This window comes from Xyrauchen texanus, chromosome 7, assembly GCF_025860055.1.
Source record: "Xyrauchen texanus isolate HMW12.3.18 chromosome 7, RBS_HiC_50CHRs, whole genome shotgun sequence".
NCBI lineage: Eukaryota > Metazoa > Chordata > Actinopteri > Cypriniformes > Catostomidae > Xyrauchen > Xyrauchen texanus.
This window is the reverse complement of record NC_068282.1, coordinates 11,584,645-11,608,085: the sequence shown is the minus strand read 5'-3', so window position 1 is coordinate 11,608,085 and position 23,441 is coordinate 11,584,645. Positions and strand designations below refer to the sequence as shown.

The following is a 23,441-nucleotide window of genomic DNA, read 5'->3' as shown; positions in this document are numbered from 1 at the left end:
ATTTAAGATCAGTCGACAGCATTTGTGGCATAATATTTATTACTGCCAAATTACCTCTTTTCTTGAAAAAAACAAACAAAATTTGAGGTTACAGTGTGGCACTTATAATGGAAGGGAATTGGGATGATTTTTAGAGGGTATAAATGGCAGAAATGTGAAGCTTGTAACTTTATAAAAGCACTTACATTACTTGTATTATTTAAGCTGTAAAATTATTTAAATAATCATTTTAGGGTTTTAGGGTTTGTTGACATTACATCGTCATGGCAACGAAGTTGAAATATGGCTATAACTTTACACAGAAAAGGTTAGTAAGTGATTTTATCATGTTAAAATACAAATTGTTTGCGTCTTGTGGCTATACCTTTGAAAAGGTGAGTATTTTAACATTTATGAATTGGCACTTCCATTGTTAGTGCCTCACTGGAACCCAGATTGTTTCTTTTTTTCAAGAAAAAGGACAAGTCAAAATTCATTTTTTTGTGTAATCAATTGACTGAACTTAACTTGTACTGAACCCGGAACAGTCCTTTAATGTATCATAAAAATTATTATTTTACAATATAACTGGTATTATAACACTGTTTAATACTAACAAAATAAACAGTGGTTTTCAACCTTTTTGACCCCAAGGCCACCCATTGTCCAAGAAAATATTTAAAGGCTTCCTCCTTCAGGAAAATAGAAGTATCAACAGAAAAAATGGATTAATCACAATAAAATTACGAATTTAGTTATTCCAGAAGCTTCAGGAATTGTCATAAGTTATATCTACAGTATCTACAACATCTACAGTATTTACGTTGGTCTAAGGTACTTATAATACTATGGTATGACCATGATACATTTTGTTCTTTTTTCTTAGTTGTCCCTTATTCAACAAATCAAATTATTTAAAGAAAAATGTCTTTGTTTGATCTTGGACTTGACCTGGTGGTGGCTTGGATCCAGCATAATTTAAAATCAATAGTTTTCAACAGTTTTCAGATGCCATTGTAGAAATGTAGTATTCATATTCAGCCATGATTACTTTAATCAATAAGTGAAAGTGTCAAATAACAGGACAGTTACTGAGATTCAGTGTGTAGTATTCTGCTGGTCATGTGATTCAAACAAGGCGACCCCCATTTACTGACCCTCTGTAGAATAAAACAGCTTTTATAATGTTACTAATATGGCTTGACTCTTCATTTTATTGTGAGTGGTCATGATTTCCTACATATATTGCAAAATTACAATTCATGTCTCTAGGAGTTAAACTTTTTAATAAGGAAAAATAATATTACGTGCACCTTTAACATCATCTAAAATGAATGTTAACATCGTTCTTACTTGAGCCTGTGTTTTAGTATTTACGGTAGTATTACGCCATTACGGTATTATTACAAAAGTATTAAGCGTATTACGGTAAGTAGTGTAAGGTCCGCCTTCAGAGATTAATTTACGTGCACGATATCGGCGCTAAACTGAGTGAGCATCGTCCTCATCATCATTCATCACAGAAGCACAAATGATGAAGTATGGCTGCACCCTAAAATATCTCCTCATGTTTTAACCAGAACCATGGTTAAAACATTTCCACTCGAACGGAATACTTTTTCACCATGAGAATTCACTGCAAGATTGTGGTGATAGCGATATGTTTCGGAGTTTTCCTACTTTTGTACTTTTTCGGGGGCAACGCTGCGGACGAGCCGCCGTTAAAAGAAGTTGCGAAAGAAAAACATTTCCCATTTTCGCTTGACATCGAGGACATCGCACCGGTGAAAGAAACGAAACAACCCCCAGAAGAGCCGCAAATACCAGCGAAACTAATCCGCAAAACTGACCGCAAAGAGCCAAAGTTGAACAGCAGAGGAGGGAATGTCAGCGCAAAGACTGGGTAGGAAATTCTTCAAGTGTAGGCTATATCATGACCAGTTTGACTGTAATAATAGCTGTGTTTGTGCGTGTGTTTTAAGTCCTTTTACTGATTACAGTGTTGAATATAATGCATGCAATATAATATCAGATATTAAATATGATGCATGTACTGTAATATATGCATATAATGCATACAGTATAATAGATGAATAGAATATATATTCCATTTCTTTCCTTTATGTTGATATTAAAGCGACCACTTAACTATTTCCTTTGCACACATTATAAAGACATCTGTTTCCCAATGGTATTTATGACCTCAATGTGATATGATATGCAAATAAATATTTTTATAATAATCTTAATAACTGATCTTTTGTATGACATCTGCACAGCCCGCCCAACAAGATATTCCAGCTACAATAAAATGTATTGTGACAAAAATATCTTATTGTTGCTTTCCCGTCTTGCAATATTGAGTTACTGATTGTGCAATCTTGGGATTCTTAATGCAACAGAAACCATGAACGACAGAATCTGCACTGTCCAAATCCAGATTACTATGCAATGCACACTAATATGTCTTTGATTTTACCCGAGACCTGTTCATAGCCTATATGCTGCAAAGCTGAGGAGTCAGAAGACCATGACCTCCTGTGCACATCTCAGCCACTATTATCTCAATTGTGTTTTTTTTCATAATGGTTTATTAAAAAGGTCACCTTGAATGCAATTGCTACATTCCCAAAGGGCTCACAAGCTTAGGCAATAGAGGACAACATCAATGATTGGTTGTTATGAGTAAGTACACATAGTCACCTGTGACTGAATTGAGGCGTTTATTCATCAGGATGATCCGTCTTTTCTGAGACATAATTAATAGGAGTTGTCCAATTAAATTAAGTGAGCTATATTTGCAGCTTTATCTCAGTGAGGTTAAATCAATAATGTCAAAGCTGGTGAACTTATAGATGTTTGCATATGCGGCTCTATGCATTTGTGCACACTGTACAAAATCGTATTTGGTTTTTGAATCTGATATTTAGGACTAACTGTCCACACTGTAGTTTTGCAAGTGATGAAATATGATGTTTTTTTTTTGTAGACTGCGTAGTCAATATGGTGTCTAAATAGTTTGCAAAAGTAATGATATAGCCTTGGTGTCAACACAGTGGCAAACATATTTTCTCATTAGGCTTGGGATCGATTTCTTTTTATGCATCGATAATCAGAAGATTTTCCTGATGATTATTGATGTACATCGGTTATCGGGATTTTTTTCACATATGAATAGGGCTACCCATTGCACAATAGTCTTGGTATTTTCAAAACAATTTCTCAACACAACTTCGGTAAAGTGGAAGGGCAAACTAAAGGTTGCACACTGGATGCGTCTGGCGGACGATATGCATTCTAAAATTCGAATAATAATTTTCTATAAAGGTACATGCATCACTCTATGGTCTCGCCGTCTCTCAAAACTGCTAAAAAATCTGCAGCACCACGGAGCATAATTTGCATAGTTTTCCATTACATTTGACCAAAATCATTATCAAAGGACAAAGATTATTTACTCTAGACATTAGTGGAAGATATATTGTGTATATGCATCTTTCATATAGCCTACACAATGTATTTTCAGTTACAAGTATGTCTTTTGGTTGTTTGAAAGCTTGAATGAAACCTCTTCTATGATACATACAGAGAAATTGCATAATAATTTCTACCAGTTTAATACACTAACCTGCAAACTCATGAATGTCACTTTCTTTCTTGAAGTAGACAAACCTTTGCAACTTTTGTGTGTATGCTTCCAGTGCAAGGATCTCTAAAATTCCTGTCCTACTTGGTAGTACCTGTGCCTTGCGACCTGCTTCAGTAAATATCACCTTGTGGTCTCCTAACGCTATTATACCAGATATTTAACAGAAGCCCAACTGAGTGATTTGGAAAGCATGCAAATTTGGCTTCTTATTTAAATGTCGGCTAGTGTTAATATGTCAATGGCTCAAAAATGTATTGATAAAATAATGAAGATTTTATGACATTTGGAATACCTCATAAAAATGCTGGATGGAATTGCTAAAATGTATAATAAAATCTCAAAAATGTGCATAAACAACTTTTACATTTTGTTATTATTCGATAAGAAGACGTGCTCATAAACTGTGATTGAAACACATTTACAGAATGTATTCCTATGAATATTGGTGCGCATCAAAAAAGTTATTTGACTGCCTCAACAAACCATGAATACATGATTTGCTCAGAAAAAAATCATCAGTATTATTGCATAACATCTTAAAAGTCTGCCACTTAACGGCAGCAAACATGAAGTTGTCAGAATTTGTAGAGACAGGACCCAAAAGCAGAGGGAAAGTTCAGTTGTAATTTATTTACAACTCAAACAGAAAAGTTCATTCTTCAAACAAAGTCAAGCCCAGGATCTTTCTCCCCCGAGACGTGAGCAAGGAACTGTGGAATCCTCCTCCACAGGGATACTGGGCAAAGCGTTGGCGAAGGCGGCAGCCAACGAGAAGGAAATCACTCAACATAAGCAGGCTCCAACTATAAGAGAGCAGAGTTACACAAACAGTAAATGTTGCAACACAACAGTGGCAAACACAACAGTAGACAATGATCTGACCTCGGACATGAAACACACAGGGGTTTAAATAAGAGAAACAAACACAGGGCAGGTGTCGCTCGCAGCTGAAGGTTTTAATAATCAGCGTTCCCATGGAAATGCTGATTCAGCATGCCAGTGACCCCTGAAACACATATGGGCAAAATGTAAACATGCTTTGACAGAAACAGACAAGGGAACGATGATGCCATGGTTCTCATAATGCGAACATGCAACCTGGCAAGGTGCCATGACGTGACATCACCGGAGGGCACACGGCGGCAAATCACGCACAAATGTTTTTTAACCCACCGCCAGACCCGTGAAGCCACATAAAACACGAACACAAAACACAAGACAGACAGAGGACGATGATATCATGGTTCTCATCAGACAAAGCCCATCCTGACTGGTTGACAGAACCATGACATCACCGGAGAGCTCACGGCGGTGGCGCACGCGCACACGCCGGTCAAAACAACCAGACCCGTGCACTCACACAAATGTGGAACACAAAATACAAAGTCAGGCCAATACTTCCACGGTCCTGTCAGGTAGAACCTAAACCTGACAAGGTGACCGGACCGTGACAGAATTCACCATAGTGTTTGGTCTGCTTGCTCTAAACCCCAAGAGTTTTATTACATTTACATTTACATTACTTCCATGTTCATTTCTATTTTTGCTGATATTCGATTTTTTTTATTTGCTTTGTTTGCAAATAGTTTTTGCCATATTCAGATTTTGCATATAATTAAAATGCATAACTTGTATTATGAGAAACGAGAAACATAATTAGTGTGGAAAGAAAGGATGGAAAATGTCTCACGAGGCACATGAAAGAAAATAAGCATCCAAATTCACTTCATAATATATGTCACAGTTTGCCATATGTGGCAAGACTGAGTAAAAATATGTGTATTGTGACAGCATTATTGCATACTTTGTATGACATAAAATTGCAGTCGCATCCCAAATTACCCAAAATTTACCTGTAATCTGATCTGACTGTTCAGACTGGGACTCATTCTCATGATCTTATGAACAACTTTCGTAGATCGTATTCTTGCTGCCTGTCTGAACCTAGCCTATTTTTTATAGTGTAAAATCTAAAGCCATTGGACAATCTCTGAATTGAGGATGAGTTTAATATTAATTGCTTGCCCTCTTTCAGTAAGCATATGTTATTGCCATTGACAGTTTCATATAAACAGCGCTAATTGTGGTTGTGGGATATCTCAACCTTTTGACCTTCCTGTTGGCAATCTAGCAGTGATCTGTCTTGATGTCCACACACCTGCGAGTGTTTTATGCTGATAAACACGTGATGCAACAGGCTGATACAGCCATGGGGAAATTAGTTAAACAGATCCACTGCACAAACAAGAGGGATGAGAGAGTGTGATTTAGAAAAGGCTCTGTGCATTTAAATCCTGGCTCCCTATCTATCGCTGCAGAGGAAGGGGGAGGGGCAAAGCTGTTCTGTCCTATTCGACCTGTTGTTTTTATTTGGAAGTGATTAGCTCCTTTTATAAAAGGAAGTTTTTCCTTTTTAAGCGCATCCTCCAGACGTGCTTCCTGCCTCACTTGTGCAAAAGAGACTATTGATCCCTGATGGCATATCGCATCACGTTCAAGACAGCCTGCCAGGTTTGTTTTGTCTTGAGAGCTTTAACAAAAACAAATCCTTTGATTCCAATCACTAATTGTTATAAACTGCTTTTATCTGGTTTATTATGGCACTTTTCCACTGCACGTTATGGTTCGACTCGACTCTACTCACTTTACTTATCTGAGATTGCTTTTCCACTGCTGTTTAGTGCCACCTCAAATTGGGTGGGATTATAGGCTGATCGTCATAGTTCACCGCATCTACTGCTGTGACATCATCTTAAACGTGACAGAAAACAATAACACGACTGCTAGCTGTTAGCTACTAGCTCATTGTGCTGCATAAAGCAGTTGCTGCATGGTGATTTTACACAAGTGTAACAGTTAAATTGGCCTGGTTGTTTAAGAAGCAAGCTTTCCAGTAGCTGGTCAACTAAATAAAATGAAGCTTTCAAGCAGAGTATAACGTACCATCCTCTATCGTGGACTCCAACAACATTGTGGCTGAGTCCAGGGCACTCTCCCTTCCATTGCTCGCCATTCCAGATAGCGTCCATTTGGTCGAACCACTTCCAATTTTCCTTGACGGTTCTGTAGTCACTTAAGTTTTTTTTTTCTTTTCTTTTTTCTACGCTGTTGGTAGGTCCAGTGGTAGCCGTGTCTCAGCTGTGTGGCCAACAGCTGAGACACTTCCTTAAAGACATTTTCGTTTCATTCGTCGCTAACAACAGGAATGTCTGCATCTCGTTTATTGATCACGGCGTGGTTTTGCGCACAGCCATTTCTTTTTACAATTCAAAAGGCGCGTGAACAAATGATACCGCTATCTCTGTAGCTAACTTTAAAACGAGTGGGTCCCCTGTCAAAAATCCAATGACGCTGGTAGTGACAATTCTCTCTGACCAATCAGTGATCTGCAGGGTTTTGACGTCACATTTAGTGTCGGCTCGGCTTGCTTGGAACCTCGACCAAGGTGGTACTAAAAAAAGTACCAGGTGCCAGGTACTATCCACAGTGAAAAAACCCAGAGCAGAGTCGAGTTGTACTGTGCAGTGGAAAAGCCCCATTAGTCTACTGTACCATATTGGTTTAATTGCTCAGTAAGGAACTATTGGTGATTGTCAACCTAGGAATGAAACCTGTGTTCAAATAAATAATTTAATTCACCCTTCATCTAGGCTAAATGTTTCAAGATGTATGCACTCAGACTGCAATCATTTTTATACACTCAGAACCTGTGAATATTTTTTATATAAATAAAAAATTGTACAGACTCCAGTATGGAATTGGTCAGATGCTAATCTGTTCATGTTCTAAAAAACGAATGGCTCTCATTCTTCCACTTATGATTTTAAGAAATGAAAATAATAAATTGTTGATATCATTCAGACCAGTGAGTTCATGTTGCATAATTTGCTGTGCTGTAAACAAGGGAGGATTTTTTCACAGGAAACCACAGCCTCAAAACATACTCGGCAGCCTTTTGTGATATTAGTCATCTAATAGGCAGAAAAATTGGAAATACATGTCAGGTGTGAAGATACCCCCACCTCCCTGTTTTCAAAGCCCTGTGTTTTTCTGATTCTATATTTCCCTCCACATCAAGGTCTATGTTTGACTTTGAAATTAGAGCAAGAGTGTTTGCCTGTCCTCGACTTAATGGAAGCCCTTTGATGTCTGGATAAAAGGTTGCATGCTGCTCAGGCAGTATGATTTTTCTCCCTCTACCAAAGTCTTGGATAAATAGAGGACTTTTTTCCCCAAAGGTCGACTCTTAGATAGTGCTTAGAGGGTTTGAGAGCTACTTCCCTGGAGTGATAGAGACTCAACATGAATCACTAAAGCAAACAACAATTATGTTAGAGACTTAAGACAAGGGAATGTGTATTCAAGTGAAACAATGTCTAAGCTAGGTCATGTACTTGTGTACACTTTTGATATTTCATGCTGTTGTCTTAGAAGTATTTGTATATCAGGCATAGAATTAATTTGCTCCGAGCAATGAAAAAAGGGGATGCGTGGGGGATTCAAAGCCAAAACTATACATCTATGTGGTTCACAATAATATGAGGGTGATAAGGGATTTTTTAGATTTAAGACTACCCTTGTGTGCCTTTCTGAAGTGCATAGCAAATCTGACATTATGTTCACTTTGAATCATTTAAATTAGATTCTCCATGCCCCAAAGAAGCCATCTGCAGCATAAGAAATATTTCAGGAGCGTTGTCTCATGGTTTGACCCAGCTGATCTGTACCAGATGCTTTTGTTTTTGATGTCACAGTTTGGATGGGTTTTTACTCGTAGATGTGCTTCTTTTTCGTTACCTCTAGTCAGAAGAGTGAGATGAGGCAGCCTGGGTCAAAGGTCAACCAAGCAGAGGATGTCATGCACCTGGCGGTGGTGGCTTGTGGGAACCGTCTAGATGAAACGCTCACTATGGTGAAGTCGGCACTGCTCTTCAGCATAAAGAAGATTAAGTTTCACATCTTTGCAGAGGAGGACTTGGCCGAACAGTTTGAAAAAGGGGTGAGTCCTAAGATTATTTCGTCTATGGGAATGTATATTTCTATTAGTTTTTTCTTTTTTTTATTTGCGCCCAAGCACAGATGGTGCTTGTACCCTATTGTTCGTCTAGACGTTTTTTTCCCCAAATGAATTGCATTTTTGAGGGCCTACACATACTCGAACACACATGAAACTTTGCACACGCATCAGAAGTGGCGAAAATGTACATCTGATATAGGCTTCAGAATTAGGTGTGGCAAAATGGCTCGATAATTTTCAACGATGTGCGCTTTACGCTACATTTCACCTACTCGTACACGTTTACACTTTTGAGTTTACTTTGAACGGCATGTCCTTGGAGGCCTGGCATATTTCGATGTTTCAATAATGAAATAGGAAGTTGTTGTAACTAGGGGTGTGCAATATGACGATATTTGATCGTGAATGATTAAAATGTCTCCACGATTCATTTTTTCGGAAATATCGCTTGTATCGTGCTACAGTGCACGTTCTATCAGATGCAGTTTTATGGCTTTTCAACTACTTAACAACATGCGATGCGAGGCACGCTAGATGTCGGCGTGTTAACAGGATCATAAACTTGCTCGTGAGATTTAGCAACGCAGGGACGATGGATGAAAACACAGAGGAGTTGATTCTTAAAAAAAATTCAACATCGGTAATATGGAAATGGTTTGGATTTTCCATAACAGACACGGCGCAAACGACAGTTATTTGCAAATGTTGCAATGATAAGATTCGCACGTCGGATGGTAACACAACAAATCTTTTTAACCACCTCAAAAGAAAACAACCTAAAGAATATGCTGATAGTCAAATTGTGAGGTACATCCACGGAGCAGCCAGAGGCTAACGTTACAAGGCTTAAACAAACAACTCTAACGAAGGAGGTATTTGAGAAGGGAACTCCGTATGACAGGACAAGTAAGCGCCGGAAAGATGTAACTGATGCAGTGACATTTTACCTGGCCAAGGATATGATCCCCATAAAAACTGTGGAAAACGAGGGTTTCAAAAGACTGCTCAAAGTCGTTGATCCGCGTTACGAGATTCCCAGCCGCAAATATTTTTCTGCGACGGCCATTCCACGGCTGTATTCCGAATGCCGCAACAAGATGGAACACAAAGTTCAAAACGTTAATTTTTTTGCCACAACAGCTGACTTATGGTCTAGCCGCACTTCAGAACCCTATTTAAGTCTGACGATTCATTTCATTGATGACTGGAAGTTATGCAGTGCATGTCTAGAAACAACATACTTCCCACAAGACAACACAGGAGAGCTCATAGGACAAGGCCTTAGGGAAGCGCTTCAATGTTGGGGACTGAAAGAAGCGAAAATGACCTGCATGACAGTGGGGCTAACATGGTGAGAGCCTTTAATTAGTTAATATTTTTTTTATTTAACCTTTTTAAAATAAGCTTACATTTTTTTAACTTGTTTTTGCTACATCTGTTTATTTATCTATATTTTTCATGCTAGATGCTACTTCAAAAAAATACCTAGAAAAAAATGCTGACATGGGTTTTGCTCAGGGTCTGGTACAGCTGTTGCCAATGTTAGATTTGTTTTTAAAACAATGTTCATTTTGTGATGAGAAGTCGTTGATTGTAATGTAAGTCCTGTTGAATGTTCTTACTTTGCACAATTGCACTTCCATTAAATATACACTTGATTAAAATATGCTCGAAAACGTACTTTGACATAGTCTTTCATTTTTTTCCCCTTTAATGTTATGTTACCTTGTAGGGCTATGTTTTTTTAAATGGGGATATAATTTTTCCTGTGTTGCGGCTCAGTAATTTGCAGAATAGTCTTAAAAAGCAACATGAAATAGAATCGTGATAAAATCGTATATTTTCCATATCGCCCACCCCTAGTTGTAACTCAAACATACAATGTCCAGTCTGCCCCAAACTTCACATGTTTGATAACAGTCCCGGCCTGAATACACCTACATTCCAATATTACGTTATAGTCATAGTGCCACCTACTGGCAACAGGAAGTGTAACGTTTTGATGTATAGTTATAAAAGTCGTATTTGTTGTGAAGTAATAAGTGTCTTACCTCAGGAAAACTTTAAAACTTTAAAGTCAGATGCAGTTGAAGTAGGCCTACTAAACTGTATGAGAAAAATTAGTTGTTTTGTTTAAATATTCGCTGTGATATAAAATTATGTCAGGCTATATGTCAGTTTCATTAATCTGATGTTATTTCCGTATCTTTGCTAAAATTTGCTGTGAAATAAAAAGCCTTTACCTCTGTAACTTAATTTTACTTAATTTTAGATCTACACTACTGTTTAAAAAAGTATCTTCTGCTCACCAAGGCTGCATTTATTTGATCAAAAATACAGTAAAAACAGTGATATTTTGAACTATTTTTACAATGTAAAAGAACAGTTTTCTATTTGAATATATTGTAAAATGCAATTTGTGATCAAAGCTGAATTTTCAGCATCATTACTGCAGTCTTCAGTGTCACGTGATCCTTCAGAAATCATTATAATATGCTGATTTTCTAATATGAGCATATTTACATCACATTTGACACGTTTACACCGAACACATATTTGCAAGCACAAGCTTCGTTGATGAAAATGAGGCAGCATAAACACTAGATAAAATATAATATAAACATTCATATTATTTTTGTATCATATTACATATCATATTTATTTAATACAGCATACAATTTAAATACCTGCTTAAGCCGAAACAACAATGAAATGTTCCTAAAACTTGCTTAAGGAGTCATATTTCAATACTCTGAATCCTGGCTGGCAAGTTTGGAAACAGTCCCACTTGTAAAATATGTACATGTTTATATAAAATAGCATGTCAACTAATGTAAGTAAAACTAAAAGACTTACTCATCTGAAATTGTATCCTCGTCCGAATCAAGTCTCTCTTCAAAATGCAAACATTCATCGGAGTCCCGCATAAAATTTTAACTCTTCGTCACTATCCAGGAGTTTTCTCGTCTGTGTATCGTGCCATGTTACAAACGTGCAGAAAAATGAACGAACTTGATGTTTTTAAGGCACAGTCGGGGGCGTTTACCATTTGCATTGATCACCTCAGCACATTACCGTATGAATAGCGCCCTCACATTAGTGATAATTAGCTGAGCCAGGAGAAACTGTACATCGCTTTGTTTCATACAGATTACATTGCAGGAGAATATTTGTCTTAAATTTGAATTGTTTTGTAGACATTTTAAGCTTTTTTTTAGACTTGTTTCATGTTTGTGTGATAAGTATTCGCGGAGTTTCAGTTTTTTGTGACATGTTTCAGAAATATACTCGCGAACACAGATACTGCTGAAAGCTCACCATTTATATTTTCTTTATTTTACAAAAGCACAAGGTTTTGGTGTTATTGTGAGTGTACACAAATAAAAGTAGACCCTTTATAGTCTCTAATTATGTCTTACACTTATCTGTATGTGTACTTTATGTTGTTTCCACTGTAATGACAAAAAAATCCAGCACGACGTGCTGGCGCGTCCGTCGACCCCAGAGGGTTAACCTGTATTGAACCTGGAATATTCCTTTAAAGACTTGTCTGTTACTAATTGGTAACAGAATTTTGATTCCAGCTAAAAAAACATCTTGCTGGCTTTCCAGCTATTTTATCTCTGCTATGAGCTATATATTACTTCAGACGAAGCTTCATCCCCTAACCTTGCTTTTCCTTGCAACTAAAATGCTTAGAAGTGTCTTTGCAATGTTACTAGTAGAGGTGTAAATATTTGCTCTGACGATCATTCTATTTGAGTATTAAGTGATGTGATTCATATTAATCTATGACTACATCCTATTTAATTCCTGGTATTTTGGAATGATTTATAATTAAAATGAAATGGAGGATCAAATTTTCCTTGATATTTAGACATAAGAGGTAACTGCAGTATAATACATACTATAATTTTAAGAACTCAAAACTTCTAAAAAGAGCATATATTTACCTGCTGAAACATCTCGTTTTGACATTGGTGTGTTTGTGACATCACAAGACATTCCTCAGTTGTATTTGCACATGACTTAACATGCGTCATTGCACCCTTGCCCGCCCAGTGGTGCTCAGTTCAAAAGAGCAGGACAGAGGCCTAGTGTGGCTAACTATTCCTGAACACCAAAGGGGACCCATCTGGACTATTTTTACATAGACGTCTTTGACCGCTGTCATGTATCTCGCTGCGTTTAAAAGACTCTGTGTCTGACAAGTCTGAAGAGGAGAAGCAATTGGTTTTTTTTTCAACTGCTCTGCCTCTTGTTGTCTTTCACACAAACGCGTCATGGACGCGTTCTTTCTCATATCTGCGCTATTTTTAATTGTTGGTGTTTGTAAACATGGATGTCTTTGACCGTTTCTATGTGTTTCCGCCTATGTGTTTGCGTCATTTCACTGAGCTTTGGACTATGTTTGTGCATTTTTTTTTTTTGGCTCCTATCAGCATGGATTCTTTGTGAACCAGTCATAATATGATTCAAGCAAAGGAACTGGTATTGAAGGATAAGGCAGTTAAAAAACACTTGAACCCAATCGCAAAACATTAAGTAATCCATTTAATTCATGAATATTTCAGATGTCATAACTGTTTGATAGTTTATAATGCTGAGTGTTAACAGTTGTGCTTTAGATGAATAGTGTAATATATTCGGATGCAATATGTTGGATGTGCATTATGTGTAAACCCTGAAATAAATTTTACAATGTTTAGTGGCTTGTTCATTTTCTTCCTATTGAGTTTCAAATATGGTTGTATTTGAGGGGCTGCATGATGTTAGCCAATCATAACAGTGGCCGTTAACATTGAAGTTTTAAGGAATCGCTTAGGCCAGAACCGAGTGTTTCAGACAGAGTGCCAGAGACAGGGTGGAAAATGACCATATATTAATAAATGATGATTATTTTGGCACAACAAAACTTGAATTACATATCAGTGGACCTCAGGGAGATAACACAATTATGAATAAAATAGCATTTCATGACCCGTTTAAAATACTTTCACTTATCCTTGTCAACTTGTCAGCCTGTCAACTTCTGGGTCAACCAATGGTGTGAGTTTGGGGTGGTGCTACCTGTTTGGCCATCCAAAGGTTGACGAACGGAGTGTTTGGGAACATGTTTGAAAACAGTAATTATTTTGCAATTCCATCTGGTCTTGCTAGTGGAACAAATGTCACACACCACATCTTCTAATATAATAAATTATAGGGATTATAATAGATTGTTGCATCAATTTCCTTTTATTCCCCTATTTACTTACTATAGTAGTGCAGTCTGTAGCTTTGCAGATATATTTGTGTAATCAATAAAAAGCCTTGGTCAATGCAGAATGGCTTAAAACAGATCTTAGATTTAACCCATAATAACAACTTTAATGTACGGGTGGCTTTGGGGTCACCCTCAAACTGTCTATTATGCTGGATAGATGAATGAGGCAATGTGAGTGGAAGAGAGACCTCCACACTTTCAAAGGCATTGATCACTGAACATTCTTTTGTTTCTGGTAGTTTGATTTCCCCACAAACCTAATTGTTTACAATGTATTTTACCATAGAAGGAGCAGAACATTGTTGTCTACACCCAAAGAGCCATCGCTTTTTGAGACGTATCCTCTGGTCTTGAATTGATTTTGAGTTATTGCTAGTCTGGCTGCAGATAAAGGAGCTTAAGGCATGAATAGAGTTTTGAACAGAGTTAGAGAAGGAATGCACTGTGATGTTTGTTATTGAAAAAGTTTCCTCAAAATTATTTCTGCTGCCTTCTGCAGCAGTAGTTGTTTGGGAATCAGCTAGATATTATAAACTATATTATGACCCTAAATATGACTTTCAGTAACTGTTTTGAAGAATAACGCCAGACATGATGCAACATTTACTATGACCCCATTTCCACCTGGTATTTAGATGTGTTTTGGGTGATCCGTTCACATGCGATCAGCCCTAAATACAGGCCTACATTTTTGTAAAAATCGGATTACAAAAACCACATACGAATGTGGTCAAAACGCATGTGTCCACATCGCATTTGAGGTGTAAATGCTAATTCATCCTGTATGCATCCCAGCAGCAGTGAAGCACCGGCCCTCACCTGTCAATCAACTGCTGTGCTGAAATAGGAGTTTAAACTTTGCAGATTACGAGCAGCTTTAAAAGGAAATAACCATCCGATCGGTAACACACTGACTTAGTGATTGATGTATAATGTCATGAAACAGAGACTCTCCCCTCCAAATCCGAACACAAGTGGTCAGAGGAGGCGCATTTAAATGACCAGGTGTAAACAGCGATGTGTTTCACCTGACCACATGTGATTGTCATCTGAAACGTATCTTAATACCTGGTGGAAATGGGGCCTGCGTGTCAAGTGATATATCTTTCATGTTAGTTTCATGATTTTTGTTGATAGTATTTTATTGATTGCTTGCTTAATAATTTTTTTTTTGCGTCAGGCTTTGTTGCAACACGTACAGTGAAATCTCATTGGTCCAATATCATGCTGCATACTACATTTGAATTTGTATGGCAATTACTACCAAACAATTTGTGTGATGTATTGCTACATGGGTGGTTGCGGTGCAAAATCAAAACAAGATGAAAGATCAAACATCTATGTAAATGAGTGATTTGAAAGGGCAATAAATGACACATTCTTTAAATCTGGATTCTTTCAGAAGTTATTAATTGTTGCTGACTAATTTAGTAAAGGACTAAAGGAATAGTGTATGTTTTCTTAATGCGTTTTGGTTTCTTTTACTTATGTGAAAATAAATGTTTGGACGCTAATGGGCAATTTGCAGTTTATTAAAGCCTGACACACATGACATTGACTGATTTGTTCAATTTCCTCTCACAGTTCAGTCAGTGGCCCCTGACAGTGTCCTCCAAGTTTCACTACACCATATATCCAATCACCTTCTCTGTGGGGAATGCCGAAGAATGGAAGAAGCTCTTCAAGCCATGTGCCGCCCAGAGGCTATTTCTTCCTGTAAACTCCTATTGCTTTATGATTTTCTTCATTTGATGGTGTTTTCTGTCTGTTATGTCTATAACCCAGTATTTCCTCTGAAATCAGGTTATCCTGAAGGATGTGGACTCGCTGTTGTACGTAGACACAGATGTTCTCTTTCTTCGGCCTATGGATGACATCTGGAAGTTTCTGAAGGCTTTCAACAGCTCTCAGCTAGCTGCCATGGCTCCTGAACACGAGATTCCCAAGATTGGCTGGTACAGTCGCTTTGCACGACACCCCTTTTATGGAGTGACAGGGGTCAATTCAGGGGTCATGCTAATGAACCTCACACGGATTCGTAGTACTATGTTCAGGGTAAGGAACAATGGAATTGTCTTTTCTTAGTTCCCTAGACCCAAACTTCCCAGAAATGTCACATGCCAAAATCCTCTTTGACTTTGCTGTATTTTAAACATCAAGTCAGTTTTGATTAGCTGTGAATTTTGCTAGAAATTTCTAGTAGTTTCTTGTGTTTTCCTTTGCACGGTTTATTTATATTGACAGTTGGCAGTGACTTTGCCATTTCACATATCTTTTGAAGGTTTTTTTTTTATGTTTTTTTTTAAATAGAAACCCTTTTAACCTCAGGATGTTTTTAGTAAGCAGTGATGAAAGTCTACTGATTGCCATGTCCGTTGAGAGAGTGGGTGACAGCAGTCTGGATTAGCATATTTCTGTAACTCAGCTAGAACTGTAATTTCCAACCAAAGCACATTTCAAAGCTGTCTGGGGGAAAAAGAAGGAAATTTCTTCTGTAAAAAGGCTCATTTCCATATCAACAGCTGTCTTAGAAGTGGCTGCCAGACTCAGTGTTGAGGAAAATAACCTGCCACTATTGATTTTACAGAACAGCATGATCGCCAGAGGCCTGTCATGGGAAAATCTGCTTCACCCTCTTTATCAGAAATATAAGATCCACATCACTTGGGGAGACCAAGACCTCCTCAACATAATCTTCCATTACAATCCAGGTATGAATGCATTTGTGTTGATAATAATATCTTTGATTAAACAATGCTAATGAAAAAGTGTAATGGTATTACCATGTTTTTTGGATATGGTACTAAGGTAATACAATGTTTTTTATTCATGTACCATGGTAATATCATGGTAGTCTTTGAGTTACATTGTAAATGTTATATTCAAATGCACCATGGTATAGAAATGCACCGATATGAAAATATTTGGCTGATAAGATTTAAAAAAACAAAACAAATTCCAATACAGATATTTTGCTACTTACCTTATTTTGTCATTAGATCACGCTTTTACTTTGGAATTAGGCTATAACAATGTACAAAGACGTACAAAAGCTGTTCTAACAATAAATAATTTCCATTAAACATGGATTGGATCTGTTGAACACATTATTGGTATATATGATAACATGATGATTGAAATGAAAAAGGTTATTTTGCACTTCCAAAACATATTTGCACTTCTGTTCAAAACAAAATAACTCACATTTTACATGTACTGAATATGATTAAAAATGCATACTATGCAAATGTTGGGCAATTCCAAGGAAATGTTAACCCCATCATGGAAAAATTAAATGTTTAAATAAAAGGTATAAAACCCCTTTTCTTTTTGTGTATAACACTCTCCAGACCGCTAGAGGGCGCCAGTTGCTCACACAGCACTGACTGAAGTGCTGAAAGCAGAAGCACAGCCTTTTAAGGTTTAGTAATTACGCAAAGCCATATTGCGATTTCAATCTTAATTCAATCAATCATGTAACATCATGATTGGATATCATACCAATGTCTCAGAAGTCAAAGTCTGCGGCTTCGTAAAGCGTTTTTAATTATTTCCTTTATTATGTAGCCTATAGGCCATTTTCACAACTGCCGCTTCCGTTTATGGCAGTTTTTCAGCATTTACATAAGACAAAGAAAGAATGAAAATGTTATATTACATGTTCTTAGGAGTGCCAACCCTTCTACATATTGTGGCTATTATTATTTCTGGATTGTGCATTTAAATAATAAAAGACACACACTAAAGTGTGTTACTAATGAATTATAAATCAAACATCGGTTTATCATATCCACATTTTCATGCTTATAACTGATATGCCGATGGTTTTAATTTGGTCAATAGTTGGCCAATAAATATTGGCAGCCGATACATTGGTGCATCCATAGTATTACCATGTTATTTTGTTGTTTTTTATGGATATTGCACCACGATAATAAACTTATCATAAAATGTGCCGTGGTATGTTATGTTTTTTCATGGCATTCTTTGAATTATTGTAAATATATCAAGGTTAATTCAAAGTACCATGATATTATCATGTATTTGAATTTTGTTACTATGGTAGCACCATGTTTTTGGACATTTACCATGGTATTTTTGGAAGTACTGTATATTTTTTTTAAAGTCGACTTGTGTAAAATCCTTGGTTAGGAAGCCCTGAATAATTAGGTTGGTTTTGGTTCACCTGACCCTGATCAGTTGCGTTTCTTTGGGGCATTCACAAAGCACCGCTGGATGATGCACAACTTAAGCAAACTGAAGGCATTGGTCTCAACACGCATTTTTAAGTTCAAACCTTTTAACTTGACATTCCGTCTTAAAACGCAAAGCTCAAGATTTTAAAGTCATGACGAAATAGTCAGTGATGTCCTTCTGAATGTGTACGGCTGTAGCGGTGGGGCTTTAAAAGGGATGAATTAAAAAAAGTCACCAAACATTTAAACTTTAAACTTTAACTTTAAAAGAAAGAAAATCAAAAACTGTTCCTTGTCCAGTCGAATTGTTGGTTGGTTAAACGACTAGTTGACAATCATGACCAAATCCTACATCTCTTGTACCTTGTTATCACCGCAGTACTTTTTTGGGAACTTGTTGAAAGCTTTATCAGTCTACTTCCTTAATTTTTTCTTAATTTGTACTTAAAATGTACAATACCATTTATATAGTTTCATAGTTGTTATTTTACTTGTGAAGCCCTGAGGCTTTGTTTCATATACACAAACCTCCAAACGAAACTTTCCCACTTTGTTATGTCGAGTTCAGTGCTAGAATTAAGTGGTACGTCTTTCCATTTGTACTCTTCCCTGAAAATCATTACGACCTTGGCTGACATGGGAAAATAGCTCTCTCTTTCCTCGTCTGCCTGAAAGTTACTGTTTATTCAGAGTTTATCAGGCAGCTTTTGTGTAGGTAACAATGCTCTTGACTGAAACAGGTGTGACAGATTGTGACAGGAGCCGTGTTACAAGGTTATAATTGGAAAGGAGGCGGGAACCGGCTGAACAGTCAAAGTAATATTTTAATAAGAACATAAACAAAAAGACACTAACACCAATACACAGACGGCAGCTGAGTGTGGCTCTCTCACTCGTCGCTGGTGTGGTCTCTTTTTTTACCGCTCCCCCAATGCTTACTGCAATTAGAAACAGGTAATGTTAGACATTATAAGGCTAAGGTGTGTGCACCCTTACCACTTTCTCTCTCTCCGGATGAACGCTCGACCACGCCCCTGCTGCTACAAGCTGTTATTAAGTGTTTAAAATTGGTGTGAGACTTGGCAAGCGTAGTGGTTGTCTGACAACTGTAATGGAACGTGTCCAAAAGACTTGAGCAACTACACACACACACACACACACACATACACACACATACATGCACACAAAAGACTGCACAATTAATTTCCTTGAGTATAGCAGTCTATCAGGTTTCTCCTTAATTGGCCTATTTTAGTGTTGTATGTATTTGATTGAAAATTAGCATTTTTCCCACAGAGTGTATTTACATATTTCCATGCCAGTGGAACTACAGGCCAGATCACTGCATGTATGGAAGCAACTGCAAGGCAGCGGAGGAGGAAGGGGTGTCCATTCTTCATGGTAACCGTGGAGTGTATCATGACGACAAGCAACCCGCCTTCAGGGTGGTGTACGACGCCATTCATGAAGTAAGTTTCTCTATCTCGTTCTATCTAAGCAGACTTTTCATTTGATGGAACTGAGTAGATGAAGAAGGCAGTCATACTTTGCTGCCTGTATAATTTGATACATTGGTAAGGAACTGGCTTTCAGTGTGTTCATATATCATGGGTCACAAACTATTAATTAGGTAACTATTCTTTATTTAAGGCTATAATATTCGTTAGGCTATTGTATTGATAATGGAATTTCCATTCATAATGTTTCCCACTTTTACCCGGTAAAAGATTTCACACCGTTGTTGTCCCTTGTACCGAGTAAAACCGGTAACACCGTACAATGTGGCAATCCTAGTTCTACATATCAATTTTAAATACTTGTAAATAGTACATATTATTCATGTAAACAACAAACATGTTATAATACATGCATATATATACACACACACACACACAGAGCACTTTATTAGGAACACTGTGGTCCTAATATGTGCCCGACGTGGTCTTCTACTATTGTAGCCCATTCGCCACAAGGTTCAACTTGTTGTACATTCTGAGATGTTATTCTGCTCACTAGAATTGTATAAAGGGGTTATCGGAGTTACCGTAGCCTTTCTGTCATCTCAAACCAGTCTAGCCATTCTACGTTACTCATCAACAAGGTGTTTCCGTCTGCAGAACTGCCACTCACTGGATGTTTTAATGTTTTTGGCACTATTCGGAGTAAACACTAGAGAATGTTTTGTGTGAAATTCCCAGGAGATCAGAAGTTACAGAAATACTCAAACCAGCCCACCTGGCACCAGCAATCGTGCCACAGTCGAATTTACTGAGATCACATGTTTTCCCCATTGTAATGTTTGATGTGAACATTAACTGAAGCTCCTGACCAGTATCTGCATGATTTATGCATTGCACCACTCTCACATGATTGGCTAATTATTTAATTGCATGAATAAGTAGGTGTACAGGTGTTCCTAATAAAGTGCTTAGTGAGTGTAGTGTTAATACTGCCTGTGACTGGCAAGCTCTTCTCTATTTTTTTAGCTTTTAAAATGTTTTAGTTTCGTTGCCTTTGCTTTGCCAGAGCCAAGAAATCAAAGCAGTACATTATGTACCATACAAGAAATAGAAATGTCACATTGTGCATTCGTAATAGTCACCTTTGAATCTCTCCTTGAAGGCTAATAGCAGGAAACTGTCTCTTGAAGAGTAGCCTTTTGTCTGGTTGAGTCATGAGGCCCCCTCTACTGTTCAGAATTCACTTAGATATGAAATGTGGACCTTGTTCATTGTGCCTCTGCAGAAATGCCATTGCAGCTACTTGAGCTCTTACACAATGTTTTTTTTTTTTCAGTATCCTTTTGAGGAGAACATGTTCCAGTCTTTGTTTTACCCTCTTCAAACCACATTCCTTGACACAGTTAACACCCTCTGTGGACGAATTCCACAGGTGTTCCTCAAACAGATTGAGAAGACCATGAGAGCTGCTTATGAGAAAAAAGTGGTCCGCCATGTCCGACCGCCACACAAGTAATGAGTCTTGACTGTTCAGAGAGCACTTTTTCAACAAGGAAAAATCTCTACCTGCTACTTAGATCAGAGTGGTGACATGTAATGCCAGAGGCAAGCAACATGTGGTCCATCTGCCTTTGTCTGAAGTTCACTAGCCAGAGGAATTTGAAATATTGGAAACAAATTCCGTTTTGAGCAGCAGTTCGACTCCTGAGATTGGGTTGCCTTGGAATTGCTCAGTGGATTGATGCAGCAATGTAAGAGGAATACCTACGGAATAAATGCTACAGAAAGTCCTTGATTATCAAACCTCTGGCACAGAAATGTAATCAAGTGAATTAACGAGTGGGTAATCAACCACCTAAATGTTACTGAAGATAATTATTTTTAATGAAAGTATATCACAGACTCTTATGCAAAGCTTTTTTAGCAAATCCAAAAATATGGGTTCAGAGCTGTCGATATAATTTATATTTTTTTCTGCATCTTGTTCATTATGTACAGTATTTCACTATTGGATTATTGGGTTTCTAATTGGATAAAAATTCTAAACAGATACACCAATTTGTTTGTGTATTAAAAGCATGATACAGCCTTGTTTTTCAAGCCACAAAAATGATATAGCATGGCCAGACAACCAAAGAGGACTAGCTTGTCAGCCTTTTAGAGCTCAATAAGACACCAAGCACAGCCCCTACATTACAAAGCCCTACTAGTGGATGCTCTCACTGTTTATAAGATTGTTAGTGTGGCAAAAAAAATGTCAGGGGTTTTTCTTTTTGGGGGGGTTGACACTGTATATTTTAATATATATATATTAGAGCTGTCGAATTTAACGCGTTAATAATGCGTTAACGCAATATTCCTTTAATGCCACTATTTTTTATGCCGTTAATTTGCGTCCTTATATGACCCTTTTAATAAACCATGCATTGACTGTCGTGAAAGCAGATGGTGGGAGATATTATGCTGAGACCTGTGCCAAGCAGTTTATCAGTGTAGCTGGGGAACATTTAGAATGAAGTAAACACACAAAAAAAACCTAGTTAGTGCTCATAACATGACAGCAGCAGCCATTTGAACACCTGCCTTACGCTGCGCACCAGAGTTTCAGTGCTTGCCAACGTGTCCAGGAATGATAAAGTTTGCTGGATAAATTGGAAAAAATCTGCTCATCTCATCTCTAAGCACGCACGTTTGAAGATCTGTTAATTCAGGTATTACACTAAATTACTTCGAATTCTGCTCGTAATATCATGTTTGTGCTTGGATTAAATGCAAGTATAATTAAGAGTGTGTATGTGCTTTCTTAATTTACTTTTTGTGCTACATCATTTAATAAAGCACTGACATAGGCCTAATGATTAATGTGTCATTATACCAGAGTCTCTCCGACGAAATCCATACACAACTGGTCAAAAAAGAAGCATAATACCAACAATTACAACGGTGATGTGTCTCACTTTTCCACTTCTGACTGAATCACCCCAAACGAGTGCGAGCCATTCTTTTATGTTGTTTGTTTACATGTTATCATGAATTAACTCTCCAATTAAGTTTCTGTCATTAGCACATTTAATCCCACCGAACGGGCTGAAAGGGGACTAAAAAGAGTTGTCGATGTATTTTACACAGAGTTGTCAATTGTAAATGACAGTGCAGACTTTTTTGCACATCAGTGGTGCAAATAGTCACATAACCAGAGCTATAATTCCACTGTGCACCTCTAAAGATTGTCTGTTAAAACACCATAAAAGGAAGGAAATATGTCCTGTCATAATACACATAAAACTAATATATATATACACAGTGCATCCGGAAATTGTTCACAGCACTTCACTTTTTCCACATTTTGTTATGTTACAGCCTTATTCCAAAATTGATTAAATTCATTATTTTCCTCAAAATTCTGCAAACAATACCCCATAATGACAATGTGAAAGAAGTTTGTTTGAAATCTTTGCAAATTTATTAAAAATAAAAAATGAAACAAATCACATGTACATAATTATTCACAGCCTTTGCTCAATACTTTGTTGAAGCACCTTTGGCACCAATTACAGCCTCAAGTCTTTTTGTATATGATGCTACAAGCTTGGCACACCTATTTTTGGGCAGTTTCTCCCATTCTTCTTTGCAGACCTCTCAAGCTCCATCAGGTTGGATGGGGAGCGTCAGTGCACCGCCATTTTCAGATCTCTACAGAGATGTTCACTCGGGTTCAAGTCTGGGCTCCGGCTGGGCCACTCAAGGACATTCACAGAGTTGTCCCGTAGCCACTCCTTTTGTTATCTTGGCTGTGTCCTTAGGGTTGTTGTCCTATTGGAAGGTGAACCTTCACCCCGGTCTGAGGTCCAGAGAGCTCTGGAGCAGGTTTTCA

The 23,441-nt window shown here is 37.6% G+C and overlaps 1 protein-coding gene across 1 annotated transcript; it reads left to right on the top strand.

Moving 5' to 3' along the window:
- The first annotated feature begins 1,465 nt into the window (after nucleotides 1-1,465).
- Nucleotides 1,466-22,966, top strand: LOC127646984 (glucoside xylosyltransferase 2-like). The gene is made up of 7 exons (XM_052131011.1): nucleotides 1,466-1,882; nucleotides 8,432-8,627; nucleotides 15,496-15,627; nucleotides 15,715-15,966; nucleotides 16,499-16,622; nucleotides 19,404-19,576; nucleotides 20,904-22,966. The coding sequence occupies exons 1-7, from the start codon at nucleotides 1,605-1,607 to the stop codon at nucleotides 21,081-21,083; spliced, it is 1,335 nt and encodes a 444-aa protein (XP_051986971.1). The 5' UTR covers nucleotides 1,466-1,604; the 3' UTR covers nucleotides 21,084-22,966.
- Nucleotides 22,967-23,441: the final 475 nt, after the last annotated feature.

What these genes read in the sequence shown, in the direction of transcription:
- LOC127646984 (XM_052131011.1), top strand. Translation starts at nt 1,605, where the DNA reads ATGAGAATTCACTGCAAGATTGTGGTGATAGCGATATGTTTCGGAGTT. An exon ending in AATGTCAGCGCAAAGACTGG is followed by an intron (nt 1,883 to 8,431) that starts GTAGGAAATTCT and finishes CGTTACCTCTAG; the next exon opens with TCAGAAGAGTGAGATGAGGC. An exon ending in CCCAGAGGCTATTTCTTCCT is followed by an intron (nt 15,628 to 15,714) that starts GTAAACTCCTAT and finishes CTCTGAAATCAG; the next exon opens with GTTATCCTGAAGGATGTGGA.